At 43.9% G+C, this 27,502-nt stretch overlaps 1 protein-coding gene across 2 annotated transcripts in view; it reads right to left on the reverse strand.

Moving 5' to 3' along the window:
• Positions 1-212: 212 nt before the first annotated feature.
• Ube2h (ubiquitin conjugating enzyme E2 H) overlaps positions 213-27,502 on the reverse strand; it is a 91,312-nt gene continuing 64,022 nt past the window's right edge. Inside the window, exons 5-7 of one of the 2 annotated variants that reach the window (XM_051175845.1) lie at positions 27,148-27,200; positions 5,285-5,413; positions 213-2,442 (exon numbers count right to left, since the gene is read on the reverse strand). In XM_051175845.1, the coding sequence (XP_051031802.1) occupies positions 2,318-2,442; positions 5,285-5,413; positions 27,148-27,200 (307 nt within the window). In that variant the 3' untranslated portion in view covers positions 213-2,317. The remainder of the gene's footprint in view (positions 2,443-5,284; positions 5,414-27,147; positions 27,201-27,502) is intronic. The other variant, XM_051175846.1, reaches the window with a different exon arrangement.

A 27,502-nucleotide genomic window follows, 5' to 3' on the forward strand; every position in this document is an offset into this window, starting at 1 on the left:
AAGGCCCAGGCTGGCTTCCCTCGGGCATCTCGGCACGGTCAGGAGGGACTGATGTGTCCTCACTGGAGCCATGTGGGTTCTGCAAGGGTCAGCAGTAACTGCTCACGCCCATTCCCTAAACTTGACTCTTATGCTTTGTTGGACTTTTTTGTTCTGTATTTATTTTTTCAACAAGATCAAAAGCAATTATCAAGGACCTTTTTTTTGGGGGGGGGAAGGTAATTAGAATACTATTTTTATACAGTATTGAAAAAATACATTTTTTTATTGTTTGAACTCAAAATCACCACCCAGCACTTTAAGCCTACCCTAAGTAGCACCTACAGTAAAGGTTACAGCATGAGCAAACTGCTAGTCCTCAAGGGAAACAAGGTGGAAGTGTTAGCAGAGCTCCTCCTTCCCCAAACAGAAGACAGCATGCCAGGTAAGCACAGCATTACAGCACACAGCGTTACACGGCACAGCTGAACCCACCTTCCAACAGGCAGGGTGCCCGAGAGGACAGCACAGTGAACCCACCACAGCCCCACAGACTGCATTTCCCAAAGAAAACCTTTCGCTTCATGCCCGTAATCAACATAAAATAAGTAATTATTTGTCTTTTTATTTAGGAAAATAATCATGCTAAAAGTTGTACTTTATATAGATTTTCAAAGGAAAGACTGATTGTGCTTTCTGAATTAAAAGAGAGAGAGAGAGAGGTGTCTCCCAATCTCACAGACTTGAACCCTGTGGGATACAGCACTTCTACACTAAACACATGGAAGGAAAAGTTAGTCCAGTGGGACATTCAATGTCTTCAGAAGGTCCTAGGACTGGCTACTTCTACTGTTCAGGTTTCAGCAGAAAGAATACAGAGCTGTTGTCTACACTGTCTCCAAACCCCTCAGAGTCAGATGGAAACTGCTGGGCCCTCTGGGTGGCAGTTAGCTGAGCAGGCGCTGGGCAGCAGCAGGCTAGGCTTCCAGCTGACACAGAGGGAGAAAGCCTCCTCCCCTCCCTCCCTACCTGCCTACTCATGGCTCTCACCCCTTCTCCCTCATCAGTCACAGAACAAGTGGCTCCTCCCCACCTGACACTACTGCGCACAACTTCCATCTGATTCAATTATTACCCTTTTAAATTTAGGATGTTTTGGGTCTCAGAAACCCACACTTCCCTCTCCCATAAGCAGTTGGCAACTGGGCTGCTGCCAGGAGCAGCTGTCAGAGAGAAAACTAAGACTGGAGTTCAAAGGATTGTGCAGGGCTCAAGCCTCGAGGCCAGTCCTCCTCCATCTGATGGTCCACCGAGTGCCTTGTCCAGGGAGGAGACAGTCTCTTAGTAGGTAAAATTAAATCTGTAACCTGTCCAAGTTCAAGTCACATTTAAAAAAAAAAAAAAAAAAAAAAAAAAAAAAGGAACAAAAGACACCAAACAAAAACTGCTTCCAGTTTTTGCAGCTCAGGGCAGTGGTCTCCAGCGGGCCCAGCGCTGGGATAGGATAGGATAGATGTAATTGGGTGGGGCCCAGCGCCGGGATAGGATAGATGTAACTGCATCGTCCACTTTTCTCCTCCAGTCCTGTTCTCTCAAAAAAACATCTGGATGACAAGCTGTACCCCAAGAAAAAAGAATTGGGTTCAGAAAACACTCCAAAAGGTTCTCCAAAGCAAAACCAGTGTGACTGCAGGTCTGGCAGCACAGAGGGCAGGAATCTATCTAGAAAAATGCACTTAAATCTGAGTCAAAAAAAAAAAAAAAAAAAAAAAAAAAGTTCTAAGTCTCACTTGTCACTCAATTCCGTGTCACACTGCTCCTGGGAAAGGCCACTGAGGACCCGGGAGCAGCTGATGTGTGCACGGCTAGCTTTACATGCTCCTAAAGCTTGCCTCTTCCTCTCAACCTGTCCCTTTCACTCTGGAAAAGCACTGTTCTATCTTCATCCAAGAGCTGGTAGATTTGGTTTTTTCTTTGGAACCATCAATAAAAAGAAGCAACTTTTCCTGTTTTACTTGCATTTACCTATCAGAGCGGCAATCTCTTGACAGCTCAGTAGCACACAGGCTGACTTGGCCAAATGGACTTATGAATGCATGCATTCAGACCGCATATTGCTACCAAAATGGAATGTGGGAATATGCTATGCACCTCAGGTTGAGAAATGACCAAGAAATCAAGATCTAAAGGGTGATATATAATATATATATATCAATGCTATTATTCATAAAAACCTTGTTTAGTAATAAAAAAAATTGCTTTGTTTAAATATGAATATTATAGTCTGCTTCTCATGGTTAGGAAATAATAGTCTTTCTGAAAAGCAGATGCTTTTCTACTACAACTCCATGTCCTGGGCCTCATCTTCTGAAAAGTCAGACATAGAACTCTCCGACGAGCTGTCGCCAGTGCCCTCTTCCTGTTCCTTCAGGGCCTCCTCCGTTGCATATTTCTGGATGTACTCTGCAAAGGGAAGGGCAAATGAAGAAAATACAGGGATCAGTGACTCCTAAGGTACAGACTTCCCTGCTATACCAGGGTAAGAGTTGTATGACCAGCTGGGTAGTTGTGGTGCACGCCTTTAATCTCAGCACTTTTGAGACAGAGGCAGATGGAACCCTGAAGACAGCCTGGTCTATAGAGTGAGTTCCAGGACAGGCTCCAAAACTACAGAGAAACCCTGCCTTGAAAAACCAACCAACCAAACAAAAAATTTTGGGGCTGGAGAGATGGCTCAGAAGTTAAGAGCAGCTGGTCTTCCAGAGGTCCTGAGTTCAATTCTCAGCAACCACATGGTGGCTCACAACCATCTGCAATGGGATCTGGTGTCCCTTCTGGCCTGCAGGGATACATGGGGACAGAACACTGTACATAATCAATAAAAATTTAAAAATCCACAGTGGTTAATCAGGACACCCCATAGTCCTCTGACCTGTAGCTATGTAATTACAGCCAGCTCAGGTCTGTTACTAGAGTAACTGGAAGCAGACAGTAATAATGGTCCCAGTCTACTCATTGGGAACAGGCTGTTCAGGAGAGATTGACTGGCTCTTCATGCATTATTCACATCAAGATTTATGCTTCAAAAGCCTAGGTCAAATGTGCTGGCTAAGGACGAATTTAAGAAGTGCTGAATAAAGAATAAAGCTGTTCCTAAAAGCACACTTGGTTGCTGGGAGATGATGGCACATACCTTTAGTTCCAGCACTTGGGAGGCGGAGGTGGAGGTGGAGGCAGATCTGAGTTCAAGGTCAACCTGTTCTACAGAAACCCTGTCTTGAAAAGCCAACATTTGTGGTGAGCTTCCTGCCCTTGTATAGCAAGTACTGAGATGACAGATGTGTGTCACCACACTCAGCCGTGTGTCCCTTATGAACAAATTTGTGGGTCTGAGAATCAGAGCCCTTTATAATCACAGCAAGATCTTTATACTAAGATCGTGAGACTAAAGAAGCTCTTACCTACTTAAGATTTTCTTTTGCCCTTATGGGACAAGATCTCATGTATTCAAGGCTGGCCTTAAACTTGATTTGAATCCAAGAATGACCTTGAATTTCTAACCATTATAACTCCATGCTGGGATTATAGGCATGTTCCATTATGCCTGGTTAAAAATGTCCTTTTTAGAGTTCGTTATGGTACACAGCTTTTAATCCCAGGGCTCAGGAGGCAGAGGCAGGCAGATCTTTCTGAGTCCCAGGCCAGGCAGGGTACTGTTACACAGTGAAATCTGTCTCAAAAAAGGCTGGGTGGTGGTGGCAGCAGTGCACACCTTTAATCCCAGCACTCGGGAGGTAGAGAAAGGGGGAGCTCTGTGAGTTTGAGGCCAGCCTGGTCTACAGAGCAAATTCTAGGACAGGTAGGGCTACACAGAGGAACCCTGTCTGAAAAGGAAAACAAAACTAAAGTGTGCCTCTTAGAATAAGAAAAATGTTGACTTATGTGTTATGTATGTGCACAGGTGCAGGTGTTCAAAGAGATCAAAGTGTGGGCCCCAACGTCCAGGGTTACAGGAGGCTGCGGGTTGTTCATGTGGGGGCTGGGAATTGAACTTGGGTCTTTTGAAAGAGCACCAAGTGTTGCTAACCACTGAGCCATTTCTCCAGCCCAGAGATTTTATTTCTGATTCATGGCTGGCAGAAGGCCATGAAATTAACAACAGACACAGAAGGCAGGGGCTGCAACATAACAGGGATTGGTGAGGGCTAAGGGAGGCAGATATAACCACTTAAGCCTCCATGATCTGTGAATCCTGTACAAAACAGTCCATTTAAAGTCTTAGTGTCACCAAAACTGTGTGGCTGGGCTATAACAATATCATAACTATCCATGGTTTGTAGACACCGGTAAGTGAAGGCTGTCAAAATGTTAGCATAGTTTCCTAACAAAATTCTATCTGGTTGAAACTGCATTTTTCCTTGAAATATTTGGCTGCTTTGGCTATTAAGTCACTATACTGTATTAAATTAGGTATCAAATTTTCAAAGTACTTGAGACCTAAGAAAGTGAATTGCGGGCCATAGGATGAGAAAAACAAAGCAAAACAGAAGGAAACTATTATTTAACACATGCCCCCGGTATTCTTGTAACCTAAACTGTGTAGAGCTAAAGAGGAAGGCCTGTTTTCAAGCTCCCTAACATACCTTTACTGCCATTGCTGGCAAACGGATGAGACATTTTGTTCAGATGAGCACATCACTAACTAAAACAAGGGGACTCCAGTGCCTGCCATTTGTGCAGGAGTAGACCTCCTTGTCATCCTTCAAGTCCTTTTCCATTAGGTGTTACTGCTTTATGCACCGCCGCCTTTTTTACTAGGCCAGTTCTCAGATACAGACAAAGGCAGAGGCAAGCCAGGGCTGTGAGTATAATGCAACCATAGAACACACTGCAGAGCAGAGGCAAGCTGATCAAACTCAGGCCTTTTCTTTTAACCCAACTCTAGCCCAGTATGCAAGTGGTCCTAAGCATGGGAAAGTAGCCTTCTAAACCCTGAGAGCCAATGGCACCATGCCACCCACATGGTGTCTATGTAGTGCCACAGCAGTCTCTTTTTAGAGTAGAGAAAAACTATGAGGAACTGAGTTGTTTTTGTTTTTTTTTTTTTTTTTTTTTGTGACAGGGTTTCTCTGCTTAACAGCCCGGGTTGTCCTGGAACTCACTTTGTAGAACAGGCTGGCCTTGAACTCAGAGATCCTCCTGCCTCTGCTTCCTGAGTTCTGGAATTAAAGGCACGCACCACCTAGCAGGAACTGAGTAATTTCAGGCAGTTTTAATGGTCAACTGAAAGCACATGCCCCCTTACCTTTAATTTTCTGCTTGTATTCTTCTGGCCGGTGGAGGTACATGGCTGCAGCGTCACCATTGAGAGGGTCTATGGGGTTAGGGTAGGCCAATAACTGGGGAAGGAAGGACTCAAATATATTGGTAAGATCTGAAAAAACAAACAAGCAAACACACACTTCATTCTTGGGAACATGCAATTCCACCTAATTAGCAGCAGTCGACAGTGATCGCTGTTAAAAACTGTTTTCATTTCCGTGTGTGTTTGAGGCTGCATTAACTTATGTGTGTCATGTTTGGTGCAGATGCCCAGGAAGGTCAGCGGCTGCTGGGTACCAGCTAGGTTTTCACAAGAGCAGGAAGCAATCTTTTTTTTTTCTTTAAAAAAAATTTATTCTTTGTGTTTTTCACATCACGTTTCCCGATCCCACCCACCTCCTGTCCCCATTGCACCAGCCCCTGCAATCCCACCCCCCCAAAGTAAAACAAAAGAAAACTTAGATTAGAACTAAAGAAAAAGGAAGGGAAGGTCTCGTCCAGGAAGCTGCAGTACGAGCGACAGAGAGAGTCACCTTTACCCATACATATTTACATGGAGGTGTTCATTGCAAATTACCATTGGTCTGGTTCGAGGCTTCTGGTTTCTGCTACATTACTGACACTTGGACACTCACTGGGACTCTTCCTGGACAGCCTGTTGCTGCCCTGTGTAGCCCTGGGTCCGAAGGACCCCTCCACCCCCGTGTCCTAGCAGATCACAGATTCACAGATGTGGTGGATGTTGGATGGGGTAACACTTAACCCTGGTCCTGAGCTTGGGTAGTTGCAGGGTTGGTCAGCCCAGCAGCTCTCACCACCAGGGCAAGCTCTCCTGCATTGTCCTGGCTAGTTCAGGAGTCATGAGTAAGGGGCGGGGCCAGTTCTCAGGTGTTTACATCCTCATGGGTGTGATGGTTTACATCCTCCCTCACACCTTCAAGGCCAGCTCTACTGTGCTGCCCAGTAGCACGGTAGGGCCATTCCGGAGAAGCTCTCTCTCCACTCCCCCAACACCCTCTTATCTTCCATCTTGCTCAGCTGCTTAAATACTTTAATACACAGGGATGATTTCCACAAACGTGTGCTCCACAGTTAACAATCATTTTAACATCATACATTTTAAAAATGTAAACCTAAGGAACCAGGATATATGGAATTATTATTCTCTTTGAAGGGCAATTTCCCCAACCTTTCCTTCCCTCCATTTCTCCATTTTTGTACCGATGGGAGTTCCCATCCAGGGCCTTGTGTTAGACTGGTATGCCCATAGCCCTGTTTTCTCAATTCTAATTTACTCTATTTCCCAAACGATTTATTAAAAATTATATCCCAATAATCTACTCCAACCCAAATAACTGTAACTTTCCTTCTTTAAAAGGCCTTATCAATGTGTGCATGTATATGACCGTGAGGGCACATGTGCCACTGTGCAAATACTGAGGCCAGAGACAGCCTTGTGGAGGTGGCTCCACCTCCTCCTCCACCTCCACCTCACGTGGGTTCTGGATGGCCGCAGGTATGGATGGCCTGCGGCTCACTCACAGCAGGCTATCTCACTAGCCCAAAGTGAGTTCATTTCCTTAAAAAAAAGTTATTTGTCTTATGCATCACTCTGTATTATGCATGATTACATCAGTGCAGTGTCCACAGCTGACAGAAGGAAGAGGGGTCAGATCCCCCTGGAATGGGTGCGGGCCCCCGAACCTGTGTCCTCTAGGGAAGCAGCCAGTGTTCTTAACCACTGAGCTACTTCTCCAGTCCCATGAGTAATTTCTTAAAACAGTCATGCTTCACGATTTTTAAAATCTTCTACTGAATACTTGTTGCTGCTGGTTGGGGTCTCCCATAGCTTAGGCTCGCCACTAACTTGACATGCACCAGGAGCCTATATTCCTGTTTCACCTCCTAGGTTCCAGGGTCCCAGGCAAGGCCAAGCATTCAGGAGGCAAGGTATGTGTATGTGTGTGTGGGGACCTGCCATGGGGTTGAAGCTTACCCTAGGCTGCCCAGTGAGTCCCAGGGCAGCCTTCGATGCTTACTGAAATCTTGCTTTGAAAGGGAAAAAGAGAAAGGGAATTTTTTTTTTTTAAATGGGAATTGACATTTAATATTCTGTTCCCCATGTCCCTTTACAAGACCTCACTAAGTAGCTCAGCTGGCTTTGAATTCATGATCTCCCTGAGTGCTGGTACTGTAAGAATCGGGGTATTAACTTCTACTGAGTATAGATATAATCAAGGCCTTCAACTATTCAAAACGAGAAAGGGAGAAATCTAGCCTGGCATGGTGGCTCATGCCTTTAATCCCAGCACTTGGGAGGCAGGAGGCAGAAGCAGGCAGATGTCAGTGAGTTTGAGGCTGGCCTGGTCTACAGAGCGAGTTCCAGGACGGCCAGAGTTACACAGACAAACCCTGTGGGTGGGGAAAACAGAAATCTGTACAAACCACTTATACCCATAAATAGCCACAAGACAGATAAGCAACCTACTGCTAATGCTAACTCTTAGTGGCATAGCCACATGATATCTGTAGACAGCAAACACAACCCCAGCCTTGAAAAGCTGGGTAAACACAACACAGCCCACACTTCCCCTCACTTCAGAGATGATGGCATCTCCATCCCCAGTGCCTCCATTCCTCTTCATACTCCAGCTACCCTGCACATAAACATGCCTGTCTCTGGAAGGAACACTCAAGTAACAAAAACTCCTGCTCTTTATTTAGTTGTTCTTACTGGAGTTGGTCTACTTTTACAATGACCGCCTAGGCACTGTTACTAGTAGGTACTGTGCCAAGCCTCCATACCTGAGATCTGTGGTTCCCCATGGAATCTAGGAGTATATGGAAATATTTCTGCTCACCACAACAGGGTGGCATGCTACTGGCATCTACTGGTAAGGCCATGGATGCTATTAAAGTGTTATAAGACATAGGACACACTCCAACAAAGAATGGTCTTGATGAAAATTATCTTTATAGCAAGGTTGAAAAAAATCTGATATATATATATATATATATATATATATATATATATATATGGGATTGTCAAAACTTATAAAAGACTGGAGTAAATACTTTAGATCTTGTGGTCAACAAATACCTGTTCAGCATAGCTCTGCAGCTATGGTACCAAGTAGCCAATGGTAAACACAAAGGGGCGTGACTGCAGTGGCCTCACTCAGCATGCCCAAGGCTCTAGGTTCATTCCAAACACCATGAGAGAGAGAGAGAGAGAGAGAGAGAGAGAGAGAGAGAGAGAGAGAGAAACCCCTCAGACTGCAGGTTATTTCTGCTCACTTCCTGGAACACTGTAGACTCCTGCTTCTCAACAGAACATTCTGCAGAGATAAAAATGTCCAGTCTCTATTGCCCCAAAACATCTGCCACAAATCACATGTGTGTGCTAAAGATATGGGGAGTGTAAACAAGGAACTACACTATGCCTTTCGTTTTATTCAGGCTCAATTTTAAACACTCATACGTGGGCAGTGGATCCTGTACCAGGTCTCTGGGTGGCTTGCTCAGTCTTGTCCTCACAGAGCGGCTCCATCTAGAATGTGGAGACACACCTCAGAGGTTCCCACCTGGCCTTTAAAAGCTGTCTTCACCACAGCCCCATAGAACCAAATCATAGTAAATAAAATCCCCCACACCAGGACATAAGTGCTAAAATTTTAGCCAAAAAGGCAAAACAAAACACGTTCCCCTAAGACTTTCATTAACATTTGCAGTTTTTAAAATCTAGGCTGTCAGGGCTGGATGGCTCAGAGGTTAAGAGCACTGGCTGCTCTTCCAGGAAGTCCCGAGTTCAATTCAATTCCCAACCACATGGTGGCTCAGAACAGTCTGTAATGAGATTTGGTGCCCTCTTCTGGCATAGAGGCAAAACACTGTATACATAATAAATAAGTCTTTAAGAAAAAAAATTCTATCCTGGATATGCTGACACACAACTTTAATCCCAGCACTCTGGAAGTAGAGGCAGGGGGATCTCTGGAAGTTCATTTCAAGGCCAGCCTGGTCTACAGAGCTAGTTCTGGGACAGTCAGAGCTGTTCCAGAGAAACCCTGTCTCAACAGACAAATAATTAAACAGATAAATAATAAGCGTTGTACAAACCAGAATGCCAGAGCAGGAGAGTTAGCAATAGTCACAGTTAACAGCATGTTGGTGACATCGATGATGGGGACCACATGGCACTAGCCACAAATTCTCAAGATCCCTCTTCCTCAGCGTCTCCCAGCTGCTGAGATCGTAGGTGTGAGCTAGAGTACTTGACTACAACCAATGAGGTGGTCACCACCACCAATCCATTTCACACATAAAGACACCAATGCACACAGGTTACATAACTTGTCCAAAAGGCTGGATCCTAACCTTGCCGCTTCTGTCAATGGATGAACCATGCCGTCTTACTTTCATGAGGAGTCAAGCTCTCCATTGTAGGGCCCAGCTATGACAAGGTCAAAAGAGGCCTGAGTTTCAGATTGCCCCAAGGCAATACCTGCTTCCAGGAAAAACCACAAACTGAGACCACCCAGGCACCTCCCAGAGGAAAGTACCTAACCTTGCAAAGGGAATTCCTAACATTCCAACCATTGTAGATAGGATCACCCGATGTCCCTTAGCCCAGCAATACACCCACACCCTTTCACCAAGTCGCCCCTAGACAAATATCAGCCAGTCAGGGGTCCTGAGCCTTAGAAATCCCTCACCCTACTCTTCTCTTTCTGCCATTTCTCTGAGACAGGTCATAGCCTGTCTCTCTCTCACCCCCCCTCCCCCCAACAAATTTAACACACTCTCCTCCCTCTCTCTCACCCCAACCTCTGCTATGATAAAAACCAACCCCAAATGAGCTCGAGGCTCTCTGATCGTGCCAATGCCTTAGATACACAGAGTTTGAACTTGAATAAAGGCTCTTTGTTTTTACCTACAGGGTTTGGTCTTGTTGATTTTTTTTTTGGGGGGGGGGAACTAAGAGATCTGGGCATAACATCCATGTCTGCAGCAAGACTGCACAGTGTTCAGGGGAGTCATGCTTGCCTCTCTCCAAAGTTTCCCTTTCTCACAAGAGAATGGGCTTTAGCACAATGTCTAGGATGCCTGCAGCTATTTCACAGTGGAATGTGCTTACTTTCTAGTCCCTTGGCATAGGAATTGTCCCATGCTGCTCACAGAGCTGAGGACATCCACTGCCATGCTCTGATATTCCCACCAAATAACAACAAAACCTTTTAAAAATAAAGTCTAGGCTTTCTTTTCTTTGATGTTCAGAAAGGTTTGGGGTAAAGAAATACTGCAGACCACCTGTTACATAAATAACCAGGGCTTGCCTGTGTCCCAGGAAGAGACTTTATAAACTTTTAAGTTTCCTTAAGCTACCAATAAGTAGCTCAGCCAATGTGTTTGCTCCAAACAAATAAAAGAACCCTTAATTGTTGGTTCTTCCTTCCTGTGCTCCATTGTTACAGAGGTGGCGAGTCACACCTGCAGAACAGAAAAGCAACAAAGGGAAACAAGTCCCCATTAGCTCTGGGTGGAGATGATATACCTTCTGGGCACCAGGAGCTTCTGACTCTGGCCACTAGGAGGCAGTGGGAGCTCCCTCAAATGGCCAGCAGTGACAACAGGGCCGAGAAGCCTGTTCTGCACATGAAGATATGCAGACACTCTTCATTTAAGATAAGACATGAGGCTTAGCTTGTCATTGAGCCACAGAGCACTTGGAAGGCTCTGGGCACCAAAGCAAAACAAAACAAACAGAAACCCCAAAACACAGGCACTGGCAGAAGTCCCAAACAAACTAAGAAATGAAGACAACTGGGCAGTGGTGGCACACGCCTTTAATCCCAGCACTTGGGAGGCAGAGGCAGGCGGGTCCCTGTATTTGAGTTCAGCCTGGTCTACAGAGTGAGTCCCAGGACAGACAGAGCTACACAGAGAAAACCAGTTTTTGAAAACCAAAGATAAGTAAGTAAATAAAAGAATGGCAGGCATCTTAGGAAAAATTCACAATAAACTGTCTTTATTTATTTATTTGTTTGTTTGTTTATTTTTAGGGCTCTGTAGCAAAGTCTGTCTCCAAACTCTCGGTGATCCTCCTGCCTCAGCCTCCTGATTGCTAAGATTATGAACACCCTTTCTCACAACGAATTTCTTTCCTAGAGTATTTCTCAAAAGTAAAAAAGTCCTAGAGGATCCTGCACACATATGCTACAACCCTGTGCACACACATTGTCAGGGAATACCATGCATTGCTGTCCCCAAAGTCCAAGCAGCAAGGGAGTGGCTATGTGTGTGTTTCTGGGTGTGGGGAACTGAGGAAGTTTCAGCTGAGAAGCCCTCCCTACTTAGCCCTGGCTGGCCTGCAACTCACATCTCTGCCTCCAGAGTACTAGGTGGCATGTGCCACCGTGCCCGGCTTCCTGAACCCCCTTTCACCACGTTTTCCTGTTTACTGTGACCACTACCTTCTCCAGGTGGATCTATTTTAGAGGCATTAAGGGGCTGCCTCAGGAGAGTAAGCAGGAACAACTATCAGCAAATGCATTGTGGACATCTGGCTTTGCAAATTCCATTGGGCCACACTACCTTCAGCGATAGGGATATCTGCCCCTCAATAATGAGCAATGGGTGAAAGCCTCAAGTCTAATCTCAGGCCCCCACTAACTTGCTCACTGATCTTGTAAGTCTCTCCTCTCCGCACCTCAACTTCTTCACCTGTAAAAAGAGAAGTATAACACTGCTGTTCTTAATCAGGACGTTTCACGCAGCACTAAAACAACTACAAAACACATTTCAAACTAAGTAAAGGACTAGCCTAAAATAGTATACAAATGTGACATCTCATCAGAGTAGAGATGCCAGCTAGCTGTATTTCTTAAGGAATGTTATGTTAAAATGTATCATGTAACTCACCAACTCTTAAAGCACAGTAAGATGAGTCATAACTTTAAGGAGTACCCACAGGAGAGGAATTGTGTGGCTCATTTTTTTTTCTTGGTTGTTTATGAGCCTGTGTTCATTAAGTTGGGTTTTTTTCTTCCGACCTCTATTTCAAAATTAAAATAGAAAAGTACACTTTATTTCTTGGGTTAAAACCCTGCGGACAGGATATGTGGTGGTGGCTCACGCCACACATTAATCCCAGTGCTTGAGAGGCAGAGGCAGGCTCATCTCTGAGTCTGAGGCCAGCCTATTGGTCTACAAAGCAAGGAACAGAACAGCCAGAACAGTTTCAAAAAACACACCAATAAATAAAATCCCATGGATGCCTAAGAATGACACACTTTGCCTTTCTGAAATCACAATTAGCAATCACTCAGGGACTTTTACTTGCAAATTCTTTGCCTTTTTTTTTTTTTTTTTTTTTTTTTTTTTTTTAAGATTCAATGCAGAAAATACTATCATTGTACATTAAGCATCAGGAATTAACTATTAAGGTGGGGTTAGCTGTGCGTGCCTGTAGTCAGGAAGAATTAAGCTTTAATTCTCAGAATGCATGAAAAAGCCCTCGGCACACACTCATAGTTCCTGCGCTAATGAGATGAGCTGCAGAGGCAGGCCTATCCCTGGAGCGTGTCAGCCAGTTAGCTTTATTACTACTTGGCAAAATTATATACTATTAGAAGAGAAACCCTGCTCAACCATATATGTCTACGGAACACCCAAGGTGGCTCTCTGACCTGCAAATGTATGCACACCTCATCCTACCCACACCTCCATTTTTAAGAGCTACCTAACCCACCCCCACTTTTGTCCTTCTGCTGCCCATCCCATAGCTGCACAGTTGCCATAGGTCTGGCTTACCTTAACAAACAAAACAAAAACAAAGTGTGTTGTGATTTACAGATACAGGGCGGCGGTGGTGCACACCTTTAGTCCCAGCACTTGGGAGGCTGAGGCAGGTGGATCTCTGGGAGTTCCAGCCTGGTCTACAGAATGAGTTCCTGGACAGCTAGAGCTGTTACACAGAGAAATCTGTCTCAAAATGAACGAATGAAAACATGAATGCATGAGCACCCAAACAAACAAAAATTAGCTTTGTAAGTTGCAGGTGGGAGCACACACCTTTAATTCCACCACTCAGGAGCAGAGTTTGAGGACAGCCTGTCTATATAGTTGAATTCCAAGCCAGCCAAGGCTACAAAATAAGTGAGACATTGTCCACCCACCTCCCCCAAAGAATCAGCTTTGTAGACTCACTCTGGGAGGCAGCCCACTGTTTTATAATATTAAAGCAACAGGGCTCAATAGTTAAGAGCACCAGCTGCTCTTCCAGAGGTCCTGAGTTCAATTCCAGCAAACACTAGTGGCTCGCAGCCATCTACAGAGGGATCTGATGCCCTCCTCTTTTGGCATAAAGGTGTACTTGTAGAAAGAATACCCATGTAAAAAAGATGAATAAATCTATAAATATTAAAGCATAAATGTGGAATGTTTAGGAAGGGTTAGAAGGTGTGGCCTCGTTGGAGGTGCTATGTCCCTGGGAGGCCCAGTCTCCCTCTCCACCTCCCGCCTGCAGATAAGAAAGGGGGACAGTGAGGTGGCTCTTGAGTAAAACTCTCAGCTATTGCTTCAGGCCATGCCTGATGCCTTGATGGTCACGGACTGACCCTCTAAACGGTAAGCAAGCCCCAATTATACATTTTCCTTTATTAGTTGTTTTGGCTATAAGGAATAGAAAAGTAAGAAAGATAGACTCCAGAAAGGAGTTTGTTAGGCTTTGTTTCTATAACTGCCCTGACAAAATGACTCCACCATGTCTCTGGACCTTAGAGGGCATTCAGGACTTCACAAATTCTCACCTTGACAGCCAGAAAAAGCTCCCTGAAAACAATCACTTCACTTCTCTTCAAGAGCAAGTTCCAGTGCCCAGCATAAACAGGACCAGACAGAGCAACATATGCCTGACTGACTACCCTGGGCAGTCACAGCCAACTTTTTTTCTGTAATACAATGAGGAGCAAGCTGAAAGGGGAGGGGGAAAAAAATCTCATTCACAACTAGACAGGATAAACAAAAACCACAGGGCATCAATTCCTGTGGTCTAGAGCCCAAGATTCCTCTGTGACTTACACAGATATCTTTTCTTGGGATTCTGGGTATTGTTAACTCAAATTTATGGCTAAGTAAATTGTGGTCATCTCAAGATTTCAATCATGTTATTCATATCCTTAACTACTAGGGTAAACCAGCCACCGACCTTTCAAAATCCTACCACCAACTTGCAAACAAGTCAGGAATTTTTACCATGCTCAAAATAAAGCCAACTGTGAAATTTCACTTCATTTACTCAGTCACGTATGGGACCATCTACTATATAAGGTAGCCACTTTGGGGGTCAGGGGTGGATAAAGACTGAAATAAAGCTGGACATGGTGGTGTAGTCTTTAATCTCAGTACTCAAGAGCCAGTCAAGGCTACATCAAGACCTTGCCTAAAAATAGACACAGAAAGACAAGACAGACAGACAGGCAGACAAGAAAACAGCTGGCCACGTAATGTCGGTGTACACCTTTAATTCCAGCATTTAGGAGGCAGAGGCATGTGGATGGATCTCTGTGAGTTCAAGGCCATCCTGGTCTACAGAGTGAGTTCCAGGACAGGCAAGGGTACAAAAAGAAACCGTGTGTGTGTGTGTGTGTGTCTGTGTGTCTGTGTGTCTGTCTGTCTGTCTGTGTCTAAGAAAAGTAAAAAAAGAGATCATTTTAGTTTGGGTTGCTATTGCAGTTAAGAGACAGCATAACCACAGCAACTGGGAGGCTCACCCCAGTTAGAGGTTCAGTCTATTATCATGACGGGGAGTATGGTGGTGTGCAGGCTTGCAGGGAACAGGAAGTAGACTGACTCACTGGGCGGTACCCTGAGCATAGGAAACTTCAAAGCCTGCTCCCTCAGTGACACACTTCCTCCAACAAGGCCATTTCCACTCCAACAATGCCACATCTTGAAGTGACCTAATAATGCCACTCCCTAGGAGATTATGGGGCCAATTACATCCAAACTACCAGAGAGACTGAAATAGAGTAAATAACTAGAGACTTCCAGATGTTCCTTGGTTATCTTATAATTTTAGGCTAAGTAATAGATTTTTAAAAATCTTTTACCAGCTCCTAGGAAACTGAAATAACAGATTTAAGACTTGTTTAAATATTTTTAAGTTTTTTTCTCCTACTTACAGTGTGTGAACAGTGAAAAACTACAATGAGATTTTACAAAAAAGAGAAATACTATTGTTTAGCAAGAGACAACATAACCATGGAACTTTTTCTTTTTTTCTCTGAGACGGGGTTTCTCTGTGTATTTTTGGGAGTCTGTCCTGGAACTCACTCTGTAGACCAGACTGGCCTCCAACTCACAGAGATCCACCTGCCTTTGCCTCCCTCGTACTGGGATTAACGGCGTGCAGCACTAATGCCCAGCCCGGGGCAACTCTTATGAAGGAGAACCCGTTTATTTGGGGTTGCTTACATTTCCAGAGGTTTAGTGTCACCGCTGTGGGGCACACAGTGGTGAAAGACAGTAATGGGAAGCAGCTGAGTGTCCTGCATCCTGACTTGCAGGGAACAGGACGTGAACTGTATCACTGGGTGTGGCTGGGCAGATTTGAATGAGACCTCAAGGCCCACCTCCACAGTGACACACCTACTCCAAGGCCACACCTCCTAATGCTGTCATTCCCTTTGAGGGCCATTTTCTTTCAAATAACTATGTTATTATTATTATTACTGAAGACAGGGTCTCACCGTGTAGGCTTGGCTATCCTGGAATTCACTACATAGACCAGGCTTGGCCTCAAAAATCAGAGATCCACCCGTCCCTGCCTCCCTAGTGCTTGGATTAAAGGCATGCACACCTTGCCTGGCCCATCAGCTACTTCGTTAAAGAGTGTTTATTTTTATGATAGGTGTACCTTAGTACACACACTGTTACATTAGTACTGGGATTAGATCTTCATGGTTGTACGGCAAGAAGTCTTAAACACTGAGCCATCTCTCTAGGCCTGTGTTAGTTATGTTTGCACAGGTAAAATCCACTACCTCAGATACGAGACTAAGGATATATTGGCACATGGCTTCATCAAATGGCTGCTTGGCCCCATGGACTTTTGGATAGAAGACAGTGGCAGTGTGAGCAATGTACAGCGGACGCTCTTGTTGGTCAGAGTAGTGGGATTAACATCCCAGGTACTGGGCCCAAGCTTTAAAAGCAAGTCCCCAGTGGTCCACCTCCTCCTACAGTTTCTACCACCACCCAAAATAGCACAACCAACTGGCGACCTGCTGTTTAACACACAAGCCCATGCACCTCAGTAACCAGACCATCCTACCCAGCATGGAACTCCAAGTTATGGTGAGAAAAACTTGGTGAGGGGATATAAAAGGTAGCAGACATCCTTTGGAATGAAATTTTAGTAAAGTCAATCAGGAATATTCTTAAATAGGTATGCTGACTTTTTAAAAAAAGTGCGGTTAAAAGTAACATTCTCTAAAATAAATGTTGTTGGAGCAAGGGAGTCCTGGAATCTCTGCTGGCCCAGAGCATTTAAGAGCTACCTGGAGCAGCACAGCACACCACAGACCGCTTGTGACACACAGACACTGCACATGGAAATGCATCCTATCTGGACTGGTTCAGGGCTCACAGCTTAACTGCTAAAAAATGAATTCAAGAATGCATTGTAATTAGCTGGGTTTGGTGGCACAAGCCTGTAAACTCGGGAGGAAGAGGCAGGGGGACTTCAGGCTCAAGGCCAGTTTGTGTTACACAGTGAGATCCTGCCTCAAAACAATGAACAAAACCAGAGACATAGCTATGGGAGAGCTGTGGGAGGGAGAGAGAGAGTGAGGGAGGGAGAGAGAGAGAGAGAGGGAAGGAGGGAGGAAAGGAGAGGGGAGAGACAGACTTAAGTCTATGCAGATGAAAAGGAAGAGGATGTGCTCTCACGAGTTACACATGTGCTCATATTTGTTGTGAAATCTCTGATGGAATGTCTAAGGAGATAAAACCTAAATAGAAAAATTATCAAGAATTAAGAATTGGTCACACACTTGAAGAACTTTTAACATTTATGATGTGTTTAGTGAATTTCACTTAGTATTTTGGCTTTTCAGTATTTTTTAACCTTAAAACAGGTAGTTTTGGTCTTGTGGGAAAGAAAAGCAGCAAAGATGTAGTACCTTAAAACCTGTGGAAGACTTATCATGCTCTGCTAAGTGCCAGGTAACCAATCCGAGCATAAGGACCAACTACATGAACGTATACATATTATTTATTTACTGTGATACTTGCTTTGCACAGGATAGTTAAGTGCTTACCCACTGAGAAACATCCCCAGTACATGGACCATTTAAAAAGAGTTCTAGGCTGGAAAGTATTCATCCCTTTAAGCTCAGTACTTGGAACGCAGAGGCAGGTGGATGTTTTTGAGTCTGAGTTCATACTGATTTATAAAGTGTCCAGCCAAGGCTGCACAGTGAGCCTTTGTCTCAAGATAAAACAGGAGCTAGCGGGACAACTCAGTGGTTAAGAGCACTGGTTGTTGTTCTTAAGGACCTGGTTTGATTCCCAGCACCCACATGGTGGCTCACAACTGTCTGGACCTTCAGTTCCTGGGGATCTGATATCCTCTTCTGGCTTCAGAGGGCAAAAGTCAAGCAGGTGGTGTAAATATATACAGGTAGGCAAAACATTTATCCATATAAAATGAAGCCATCTAAACCCGCATATAAAATTCTTTTCCATTAATTGCTTAACTGCAGTTCCTTTTCCAATATATATAAAAACAGTGATTTAAAGAAAATGCATACTCCTATATATCTCAGATGAGCAGCTCTCAAAGACACTGCTCATTGCTGGTCAGTCTCAAAACACTACACACCTTACTGGGGTGACTTTTAGGTCACTGGAGTCAAACCTACACAACCTTGCTTATTTTACACTAGGATCAGTTATCAACCTTCCTGAATGAAGGCAGTTAACTGTAATCAGCCAGTGGGATATACTTACAGTTACACTAAAGTTTGTTACTAAAACTTTTAACAACTAGGCAATAATTTAGCTGTTGTTAATGTAAGATGATGATGATGATGATATCAGGCCTGATAGTCTTAGTGCTTGGGAGGGAGAGGCAGGTGGATCTCTGCATTTGAGACCAGCCTGGTGTACAGAGCAAGTTCCAAAGCTACACAGAAACACTGACTAAAATAAAAACAAAAAAGCTAGGTGGTGGTGGCATATGCTTTTAATTCCAGCACTCAAGAGGCAGAGGCAGAGACAGGCGGATCCCTGTGAGTTCAAGGCCAGCCAGAACAGCCTGAGGAATCCTGTTCTGAAAAACAAAACACCATAACCTCCCTAATCCCCCCCAAAAAAACAAAAACAAAACAAACAAACAAACAAACAAACAAAAAAAACCCCAAAAGCAAAAAGGGTAAGGACTTCATGCAATTACAAGCTAAGAATCCATGTGTAAGAAACTAATTCATCTTTGTGAGTGCTCATCATCCAGTCCTCAAAGCCTGGTCGCTACATGCTAACCCCAGATGTGACATCTCTGCTCCACTAAATTCTTCATCCCAAGAACAACTCTTCCCATTTTCCTGAAATAACTACTTTCTGAGGCACACACAGAAATATGACTCCTGCAGAGTCCCAAGTCCATGAAGAAGGCTGGTCATGGAGCTAGCTAGCTAAACCCTGGCAAAGACAGCAAGTTCAAACCTCAACATAATCTTTGTGTACAGCAGGCACTGGTCCTCACATGTCCTGACAGGAAGATTTGGAATGATATCCAGGTACAAAGTTAGGAGTCTACATGTATATGGATGCTGTACTGAGTTTGTGTGCCCCAACAGTCACAAAAATACACACACAAAGGAGGGAGGGCGTGGTGGTGTATACCTTCTTTGTGAGTTCAAGGCCAGCCTGGTCTATAAAGTGACTTCCAGGACAGCCAGAGTTGTTATACAGAGAAACCCTGTCTTGAAAAACCAAAAATAAATAGATGATACAAGCCCACAAAAATCTCACAGTCCTGTCAGGGTAGCTACACTAAACCATCTAACAACAGTTGGGCATGGTGGCATGTGTGCCACCTAGCACTTGGGAGAGGCCAGCCTAGGCTTCATGGTAAAGCCCATATCTCAAAACCACCTAAAACAGAAATGAATCTAGAAAGAGCACACTGGAGTGTGGAGTGACAAGGCATTATTAGTTTTTCTCAGGCAGTGCTTTGCTATGTAAAGTAGACTCGCCTGGAACTTTCGATCTTTCTGGCCTGGCTGTCCAACTGTTAGGATTACAAATTTGGTCTATCAGCACAGCCCATGGGAAGGCTTTCCTTCTTTTTAGTGCAGGACATCAAATCCAGGGTCTTCTGCATAGACAGCAGAGGGTACTACTGCTAAGCTATATACCCCAACAGAGCATAAGAGGCATAAGTAGCTTTAGCCAAAATATAAAATCTGAAAAGTGTCTGAAAAGGAGGTAACTATTTAGAAATTAGTTCTCCAATCCCCAACAGCAACCCCCCAATGTCCGATAAAATTAACTTTGGCTCCCTTGCCTAGCTTCCAAGTTCCTGACATTCCTTCTGCCATAGCCAATCCTACTTATCTATTACTAATGTCCAGATGACTCTAGGGGAAATAATAGCCAATATGTTGACTTTTAGCTTTCATGAAACCTTTTTTTATGGGCTAGCAATCCTAAGGGTAAGAACTGTAAATTACCCAATTCTATAAGAAAGTCGTCTTTCACCTCACTTGTCCACAATTTGATTCATAATTTACTCTCCCAAAAGATCAGTACAATGAAGGGTGCATGGGTCAAATTTGCCCAAGACTAAAGCTGTACCGCAGTTAAGGAGTCTCAGGCCCAGGAGTGTACACAGATGAGTGCAAAAAAAAAATTTTTTTTGAAGAAAATTTACAAACTAAGAAATAGAAGGAATGGTGGTTTGAAGGAAAATGACCCCAAAGGTAGTGGCACTATTAGGAGGGATGGCCTTGTTGGAGTCGGTTGCTGTGGAGTTGGGCTCTGGTGTCTCACATATGCTCAAGCCATGCCCAGTGAGACAGTTTGCTTCCTGCTGCCTGCAAGCCAAGATGTAGGGACACTTGGCTATTTCTCCAGCACCATGTCTGCCTCACGCTGCCATGTCCCACCATGATAACAGACTGAACCTCTAGCTGTAAGCCAGCCCCAATTAAGTGCTTTCCTTTATAAGAGATAGAAACCTAAGACAGAAGTAGAGCTTCAAAAGTACACATGGCATCAGGGGACTGAGGTGTGGCTCAATGGCTAGGAGCACTCACTGCTTGCAGTGACAGGGTTCAGTCAGGTCCCTGTAACTCCAGCTCCAGAAATGTGATGCCCTCTCTTCTGGCCTCTTTGGATACATGTTGTATACGTGTTTGCATATATGAAGACACAATCTTTAAAAATTTTTTAATGAGCGTTCCCCATCAATTTTAAAAGATTTGTTTATTATTCTATTTATATGTGTGTGTATGTCTGTACGAATGAATGCTGCCAGTATGGGTGCCCTCAGAGGCCAGAAGGAGGAGGCAGATCCTGCCTTAGTTAGGGTTTCTATTGCTGTGAAAAATACCATGACTAAAAAGCAACTTGGGAAGGAAAAGAGCTTGTTTCAGTGTATATATCCCAATCCCAGTCCATCATGAAGGGAAGTCAGGGTAAGAAGTCCAGAGTTCAAGGCTCAGGAGACACCAGGAGGGACCCTTCTTGGCACCTAGTGGCTTTCTTATGGTACCCAGGGCCACTAATCCAGACGGCACCACCCTCAGCAGATTGGGCCCTCCTACATCAGTCATTTTTTATTTTTACCCCCCCCCCCCCAAGACAGGGCTTCTCTTCGTAGCCTTGGCTCTCCTGGAACTAGCTCTGTAGACCAGGCTGGCCTCAAACTCACACAGATCTGGCGAGTGCTGGGATTAAAAAGGTATATTCCACTATGCCTGGCTCTACATCAAGGGAATGCTGGTGGTGCATGCCTTTAATCCCAGCACTCTGGAGGCTAAGACAGGCAGATCTCTGAGTTCGAGGCCAGCCTGGTCTACAGAGCGAGTTCCAGGACAGTCAGGATACACAGAGACTGACTCAAAACAAATAACAAAAAAATAAGTACAGGTTAATCTCATGGAAGCACTTTCTCAGACAACTCCAGCTTTTGTCAAGTTCATTTCCTCCACTTCTCTTGCCTCCAAAAACAAACAAAACACCAACAGACCCTTGGAGCTGGGCTTTTAAGGTAGGTTGTGAGGTGCCTGACGTGGACACGGCAACAAACTCTGGAATAGCACCAAGTGAGCTTAACGGGTGAGCCATCCCTCTCCAGATCCTCCACCAATTCTTAAATTTCATTTGTCTTTGACATGAAATCCAGATCCCCTTGGCTACAGTTTAAGTTTTCCAGTGCTTTTATCCCAGATGTCTGCAAGAGCAGGAAGGGACATAAGATGCTAGTGTGCTATAATAAGCCAGAGCAAATCAATTTTGTCATCTGTTATTCTCTGTCATTAAGAGTATATCAGATAACTACTAAATAGAAAACTCCATACTGATGACACCATCTTTACAGAAGTAACCATGTTACCAACTATAATTAATTCTCTTGCAATATTAAGTAATATAAAATTACTTGGTGATTAAATTATGATCAATCCAATTTGGAACTTCTGAACCAACAAGCATCATGTGTTTGGCAGGGACACTAGGATGAGAGCAGAAGCAATGTGCCAGTCATACAGGCTACCAGCAATCGCCTTTATTTGGCAAAGGGATAAAGAACCAATTTACTGTTAGCATGAACAGTGCTATGGTAAGTACAGATTTGAAACTTCAGCTGGAATTGCTATTCTAAACACACTTGTGGCCAGGCGTGGTGGCGCACGCCTTTAACCCCAGCACTGGGGAGGCAGAGACAGGCAGATCTCTGAGTTTGAGGCCAACCTGGTCTACAGAGCCAGGACAGGCTCTAAAGCAATACAGAGAAACCCTGTCTTGGGGGAAAAAAAAAAGGGGGGGATACTAAGGAATACTAAACATATGTGTGCATATTGTACAGCACACGCTCTGGCACACTGAACAGCAGGAAACCTTACAGCCAGCTTCCTCCTTGCCTCTCTCTATGGTCCTCAGAAATGGGTGTTGTATTTAACAAGTTCTGGGGGGATAGACTAAGCCTTTTGCACTTCAGTTGTATATTTATGTTAACATCCTTCTGACTATTTAATCTTATATTGGAAAAAATTTTAGAGCCTCTGTACTAAGATTCCTTTTTTAAATTATTATTTATTTATTTATTTATTTATTTATTTATTTATTTATTTATTTTGAGACAGGGCTTCTCCGTGTAGCTTTAATTATAGTGGGCAATGCGATTACTTCTGGAACTTCTCTGTAGACCAGGCTGGCCCCAAACTCATAGAGCTCTACCTGCCCCATCCTGCTTCCCAACTGATGGGATTAAAGGCTTGTGCTACCACTGCCCAGCCGAACCCCTCTTAAAGAATTACTGCAGGATATGGAGTGAGTCAGGATTCACCAAGTATGTACCAACCTTCAACGGAAAGTTAAGTTCAGTTCTCAAAAATCAGATAAATCTTAAGTTCAGTTCTCAAAAATCAGATAAATCTTAAAAAAAAAAAAAAAAAAAAAAAAAAAAATCTCCCCCCAAAACCTTCCTGGTCACTTGAACCAAATCTACCAGTACCTGACACATGTTGACTTTTCTAGAGAAACAGTTTCTGTTTAGAGCAAAATGTCAGAACAATCTTCTGACACCCGTCTCACTTCTGACTACAATCTGTGAGTGTCTGTGCTCTCCAGCACTTACCTGCAACGTCAGTGGCCACACCGTACTGTGGGACACTTACTGTGGGAACGTACTTTCAGTTCTAATTGACCCATGTGGCTCCGCACCTGTGCTTACTAAGTGCCTTAGAGACTACAAGAACATATGCTAACACTCTGTAGGTGTGATAGAGCTTTAGTCTCTGAGAGTGTCAACTTCTGACAGGAATTTAAAAATGCTGCGCACTTTGCAGTGAGAAATGAAAGCACATGGCCACATCAGGGTTTGTGGACTGAGGCTGAGCCAGCTCAGCACAGCACTGACTGCTCTCCCCCAGAAACCAGGCTCTGTTCCCAGCACCCACAGGGTACCTCACAACTGTCTGTAAACCCCAGTTCCAGAAGATATGACACCTTCTTCTGTCTCTTTAGGAACTGCACATACACGGTGCAAAGGCATACATATAGGTCCAACACCCACACGCATATCAAATACATCTCATTTTAAAAAAATTGTAGTTACAAAAGCACTAAGAAAGTGCCTGATAAACACATCAATAAAATGTGGTAACAACAGAATATTCACTCATGACAAGATCTGATGCATGCTGTAACAGAGATGAGCCTTCTAAGACTATGCAAACTGAAAAGAGCCATCACAAAAGTGCACAAAAGGATTGTTCAGAGCACATAAATCTATAGAAACATAAAAAGTCGACTGGTGGTGCTGTAGGTGTGTGTGTGTGTGTGTGTGTGTGTGTGTGTGTGTGTGTGTGTGTTGATAGCTTCCACATTAAGTGATTATAACTACACACACGTGTATATATATGTATGCATGTATATATGTATACACACACGCACGTGCACACACATGTACACACACACACAATCACTCTTGGAGTGTGTGCACTCTGGTCACTTTGTCTTTTTAGTTCAAGCTGAGACTTACTCTACAGCAGGCACTATTCTAGAAGCATTGTGTAAAACTACCAAGACAAGTCAAGTCCCTCTTTTATTACTTCTAAAACTGTGGATATTGGCCCCGAATGGAGGGAGCAAATAACAAAAGGAAGTATCTTGGAAAAAAAGTTAAGCATTTCTAGAAAATGCTACAACCAAAATTAATTCAAAACCAAACATATAATGAATCCAAAGATCTTAGCAGTACTTGCCTGTGTTGCACTGTCAACTTTACAGCAGCCCTGGTTCTGAACACATAAATGATGCCTGAGACACCTCAGCTCAGAACTGAGACTTCAGTGTGTTTTAACAACTGTGATGTTTTTACTGTGCATGCTTTCTGTTATTATACAAATAATGGGTTAAGAACAAAAAAATATTTCTACCATTTGTCCTCTGCATAAAGTTCTAACATCTTTTGAAATGTTCCTAAACATACCTGTCATCCTGTATTATATATTTATCAAGGTGGCCTTTTCAGTACTGACCATTATCAATCAACTCTGAAAAACATCCAAGATGCTCAACACTTGGTAGTATCTTTAAAGATACACTAATTCATCAATCTCCATTAGCATGAAAGTTTGCTTTTATATTTTTAATAAATGGTAAAACCCATATGCACGCTAAAAAACTGTTTTAAAATAAATGCCTTTGTAGCCGGGCAGTGGTAGTGTATGCCATTTATCCCAGCACTGAGTTTGAGGCCAGCCTGGCCTACGTGGCTGCTTAAAGTCACGTGACCCTCTTCTGGCCTCCACAGGCTCTGAGCATGCAGGTGGTGTACGTGCACATACAAGCACAATACCTTTAAACATAAAAAAGAAATCTGTAGAAGTTTCTCTTTTAATCTCAACAGTCAGGAGGCAGAGGCAGGCAGATCTCTGTGAGTCCCAGGGAAGCCTGGTCTACAGAGCGAGCCACAAGCCAGCCAGGATTGTTACACAGAGAAATTCTGTCCTGGGATGGGGGTGGGGCACAACGACAAAACAATAACAATACTAATAAAAAACAGTCTTTCGTGAGATAAAAAAGGGGTTGCAAATGAACAAAATTTATTAAGTCCTGCTCTAGGAGTTTGCAACCCAGTAGATCAATAAACAGCTTTAAAACAAGATGCTACATGATGGGCTGGGTAAAGACAAGGAGACAATTCAACAGAGGAAATACTTCTTGGATGGTATGATCAAAGCCAGGGAGGGCTTCATGCTGCTGGTGACTAACTGTCCGCAGCGATCTCATCTACTAACCTAGTCTGGGAAAAGTGGCTTCAGGCTGTGTAGACAGACCCACAGTGATAACTCTCATGAGCCTCCCCCCCCCAAAAAAAATTTTTATATTTTGAATTTCAATACAATAACATCATTTTTCCTTTCCTATTCCTCTCTCCAACTCCTACCATACACCCCCCCCCCTTCCTTATCTTCTCACAAGTCTTTCATTTTAGAGGTGTTTTGTTTTTTTGGAGAAAAGGTCTCTTGACTGGGCTGGCTTCAACCTTATAGATCCTTTTGCCTCTGCCTCCCAGGCTCTGGTATTAAAGGCGTGTGCCACCACTTTCAGCTCTCACAAGTTTTTAAGAAAACCATCTTTGGACAATTTGGCTTCAAGTGACCTTTCCCTCCTTTTCTTGTGCCTCCAGCAACTGTGATTTATTAGTCATTCTTGTAACCCTTTTTAGTGAAGAGACACTGTGCTAAAAAGTCCCAAGACTTAAAGACAAATCACACACACACACACCTAACAGTCCCTAAGGCAGGTACCAATCTAGCAGAGCAAAAACTTGCATGCACTTGTGTGTACACACACACACACACACACACACGCACACGCACACACGCACGCGCACGCACCAATACCAAGTCAAAGTGGGACGCATGAGAGAACTAGAAAACGAATTCAGGGATTACTAACAGCACAAACAGTGCAGGAAAAGCTCGTGTGGTAGGAACGGAAGGGAATACCTAGTTATGACTGTGGATAAAAATAAAAACGTTTAGTTTGTTTTAGTGTCACTGATTCACTTTAAATAGACTTTTAATTATTTTCAGCCACCCCCCCCCAAGCAGGTATCAAGCTGCTATTCCTCATGCCTCTGCGACATTCCACACAGTGTTCGTAAGAGGTGACCCAGTCATTTATTGTCTGTTGCAAGGATGAGCCTCCACTTTCAGAACTGAGGGATGGCGAAGAGATCTTTGGAATGTCCACCACAGCATATTTCACAATATACCCATAAAAACCATTTGAATATGTATTTGTGTTTACATGCATAATACTGCACTTTTAATTCACAATCTTACAATTTGTATTAGTTCTTTTTTGCTTTTAATTTTCCAGTCAATGACTCTGTCCAGTCAGGATTACCCTCAAAGTTCTTCCTGCCTCAACTTCCTGAGTGCTGGAGTTACGGGTATGTGTGTGAGGGGGGAAGCAGGGGGAGAGGGAGGGGCCAGGGGCATCAGAGCTCCCAGGCAACTGCCAGCAACATGACGTGGGTCCAGGAGGTTCAGGAACCTGACCTCAAGTCCTAGGCAAGAGCAGCTTGTCAATCATTCTTGAGCCATCTCTTCGGCCCTTCACTAACTTATTTTAAGTTTGCATTACTAAACTGAAGCTTCTAATTCAAGCTGCTTCTTTTTTCATTTTCATGCGTGTCTGTGTGCAGTATGCACTGTTCCTTTTACTTTAGTCATGGAGGCAGGGTCTCTCAGTCAAACCAGAGGTCCCAGACATGGCTATTCTCACTAGCCGGCTAACACAGGGGTTCTGTCTGACTTGAGAGGCTGTAATTACAGACAGGCCCTGTGCCCACCTGCATTTTCATGAGTCCTGGAGATCCAGACTCCAGGCTTTATGTTTGTGTAGCATGTGCTTTTAACCACTGAGCCATCTCCCTACCCACCCCCCATCTTTTTCCATTGAGCAAAACTCCATACTCAGCCCTTCAAGATTCTTTCCCAACCCCAACACAACATATTAACCACTGAAGAAAAGCCAAACAACATTCTTTTGAGGCAATGTCTCAGTATCTCCAAAAAAATATTCCATGGCCAAACTCACCATAGAGAGCTGTCCAAGTTTGATTAATTACATCTAGACACACAGTTCCTGACCTGAAACAGATGGAAAAAAAAACGGCACTTTTAAAAAATTAGAAATCTAGTTGCATGTTTCCGGCAGCTAATTTTATCAAAAACACTTTGTAACAAACACCCTATAAGATACAGGTGGGAATAAGGCGAGGGGAAGCACAGCACAGATATTTACAAGCTCTTTCATGCCTCATTGACAACCAACGAGAGACAAGAGCAACCATATGAAGAAAGCAGCACCTGAAGCGCGTGCTGAGCACTAACCCAAGGAACAAGGGTAGACACACCTTATGATTCCCCAACTAAACACAAGGGTTTCACCA

The sequence above is a fragment of the Phodopus roborovskii genome, unplaced genomic scaffold, assembly GCF_943737965.1.
Source record: "Phodopus roborovskii unplaced genomic scaffold, PHOROB, whole genome shotgun sequence".
NCBI classification, from domain to species: domain Eukaryota; kingdom Metazoa; phylum Chordata; class Mammalia; order Rodentia; family Cricetidae; genus Phodopus; species Phodopus roborovskii.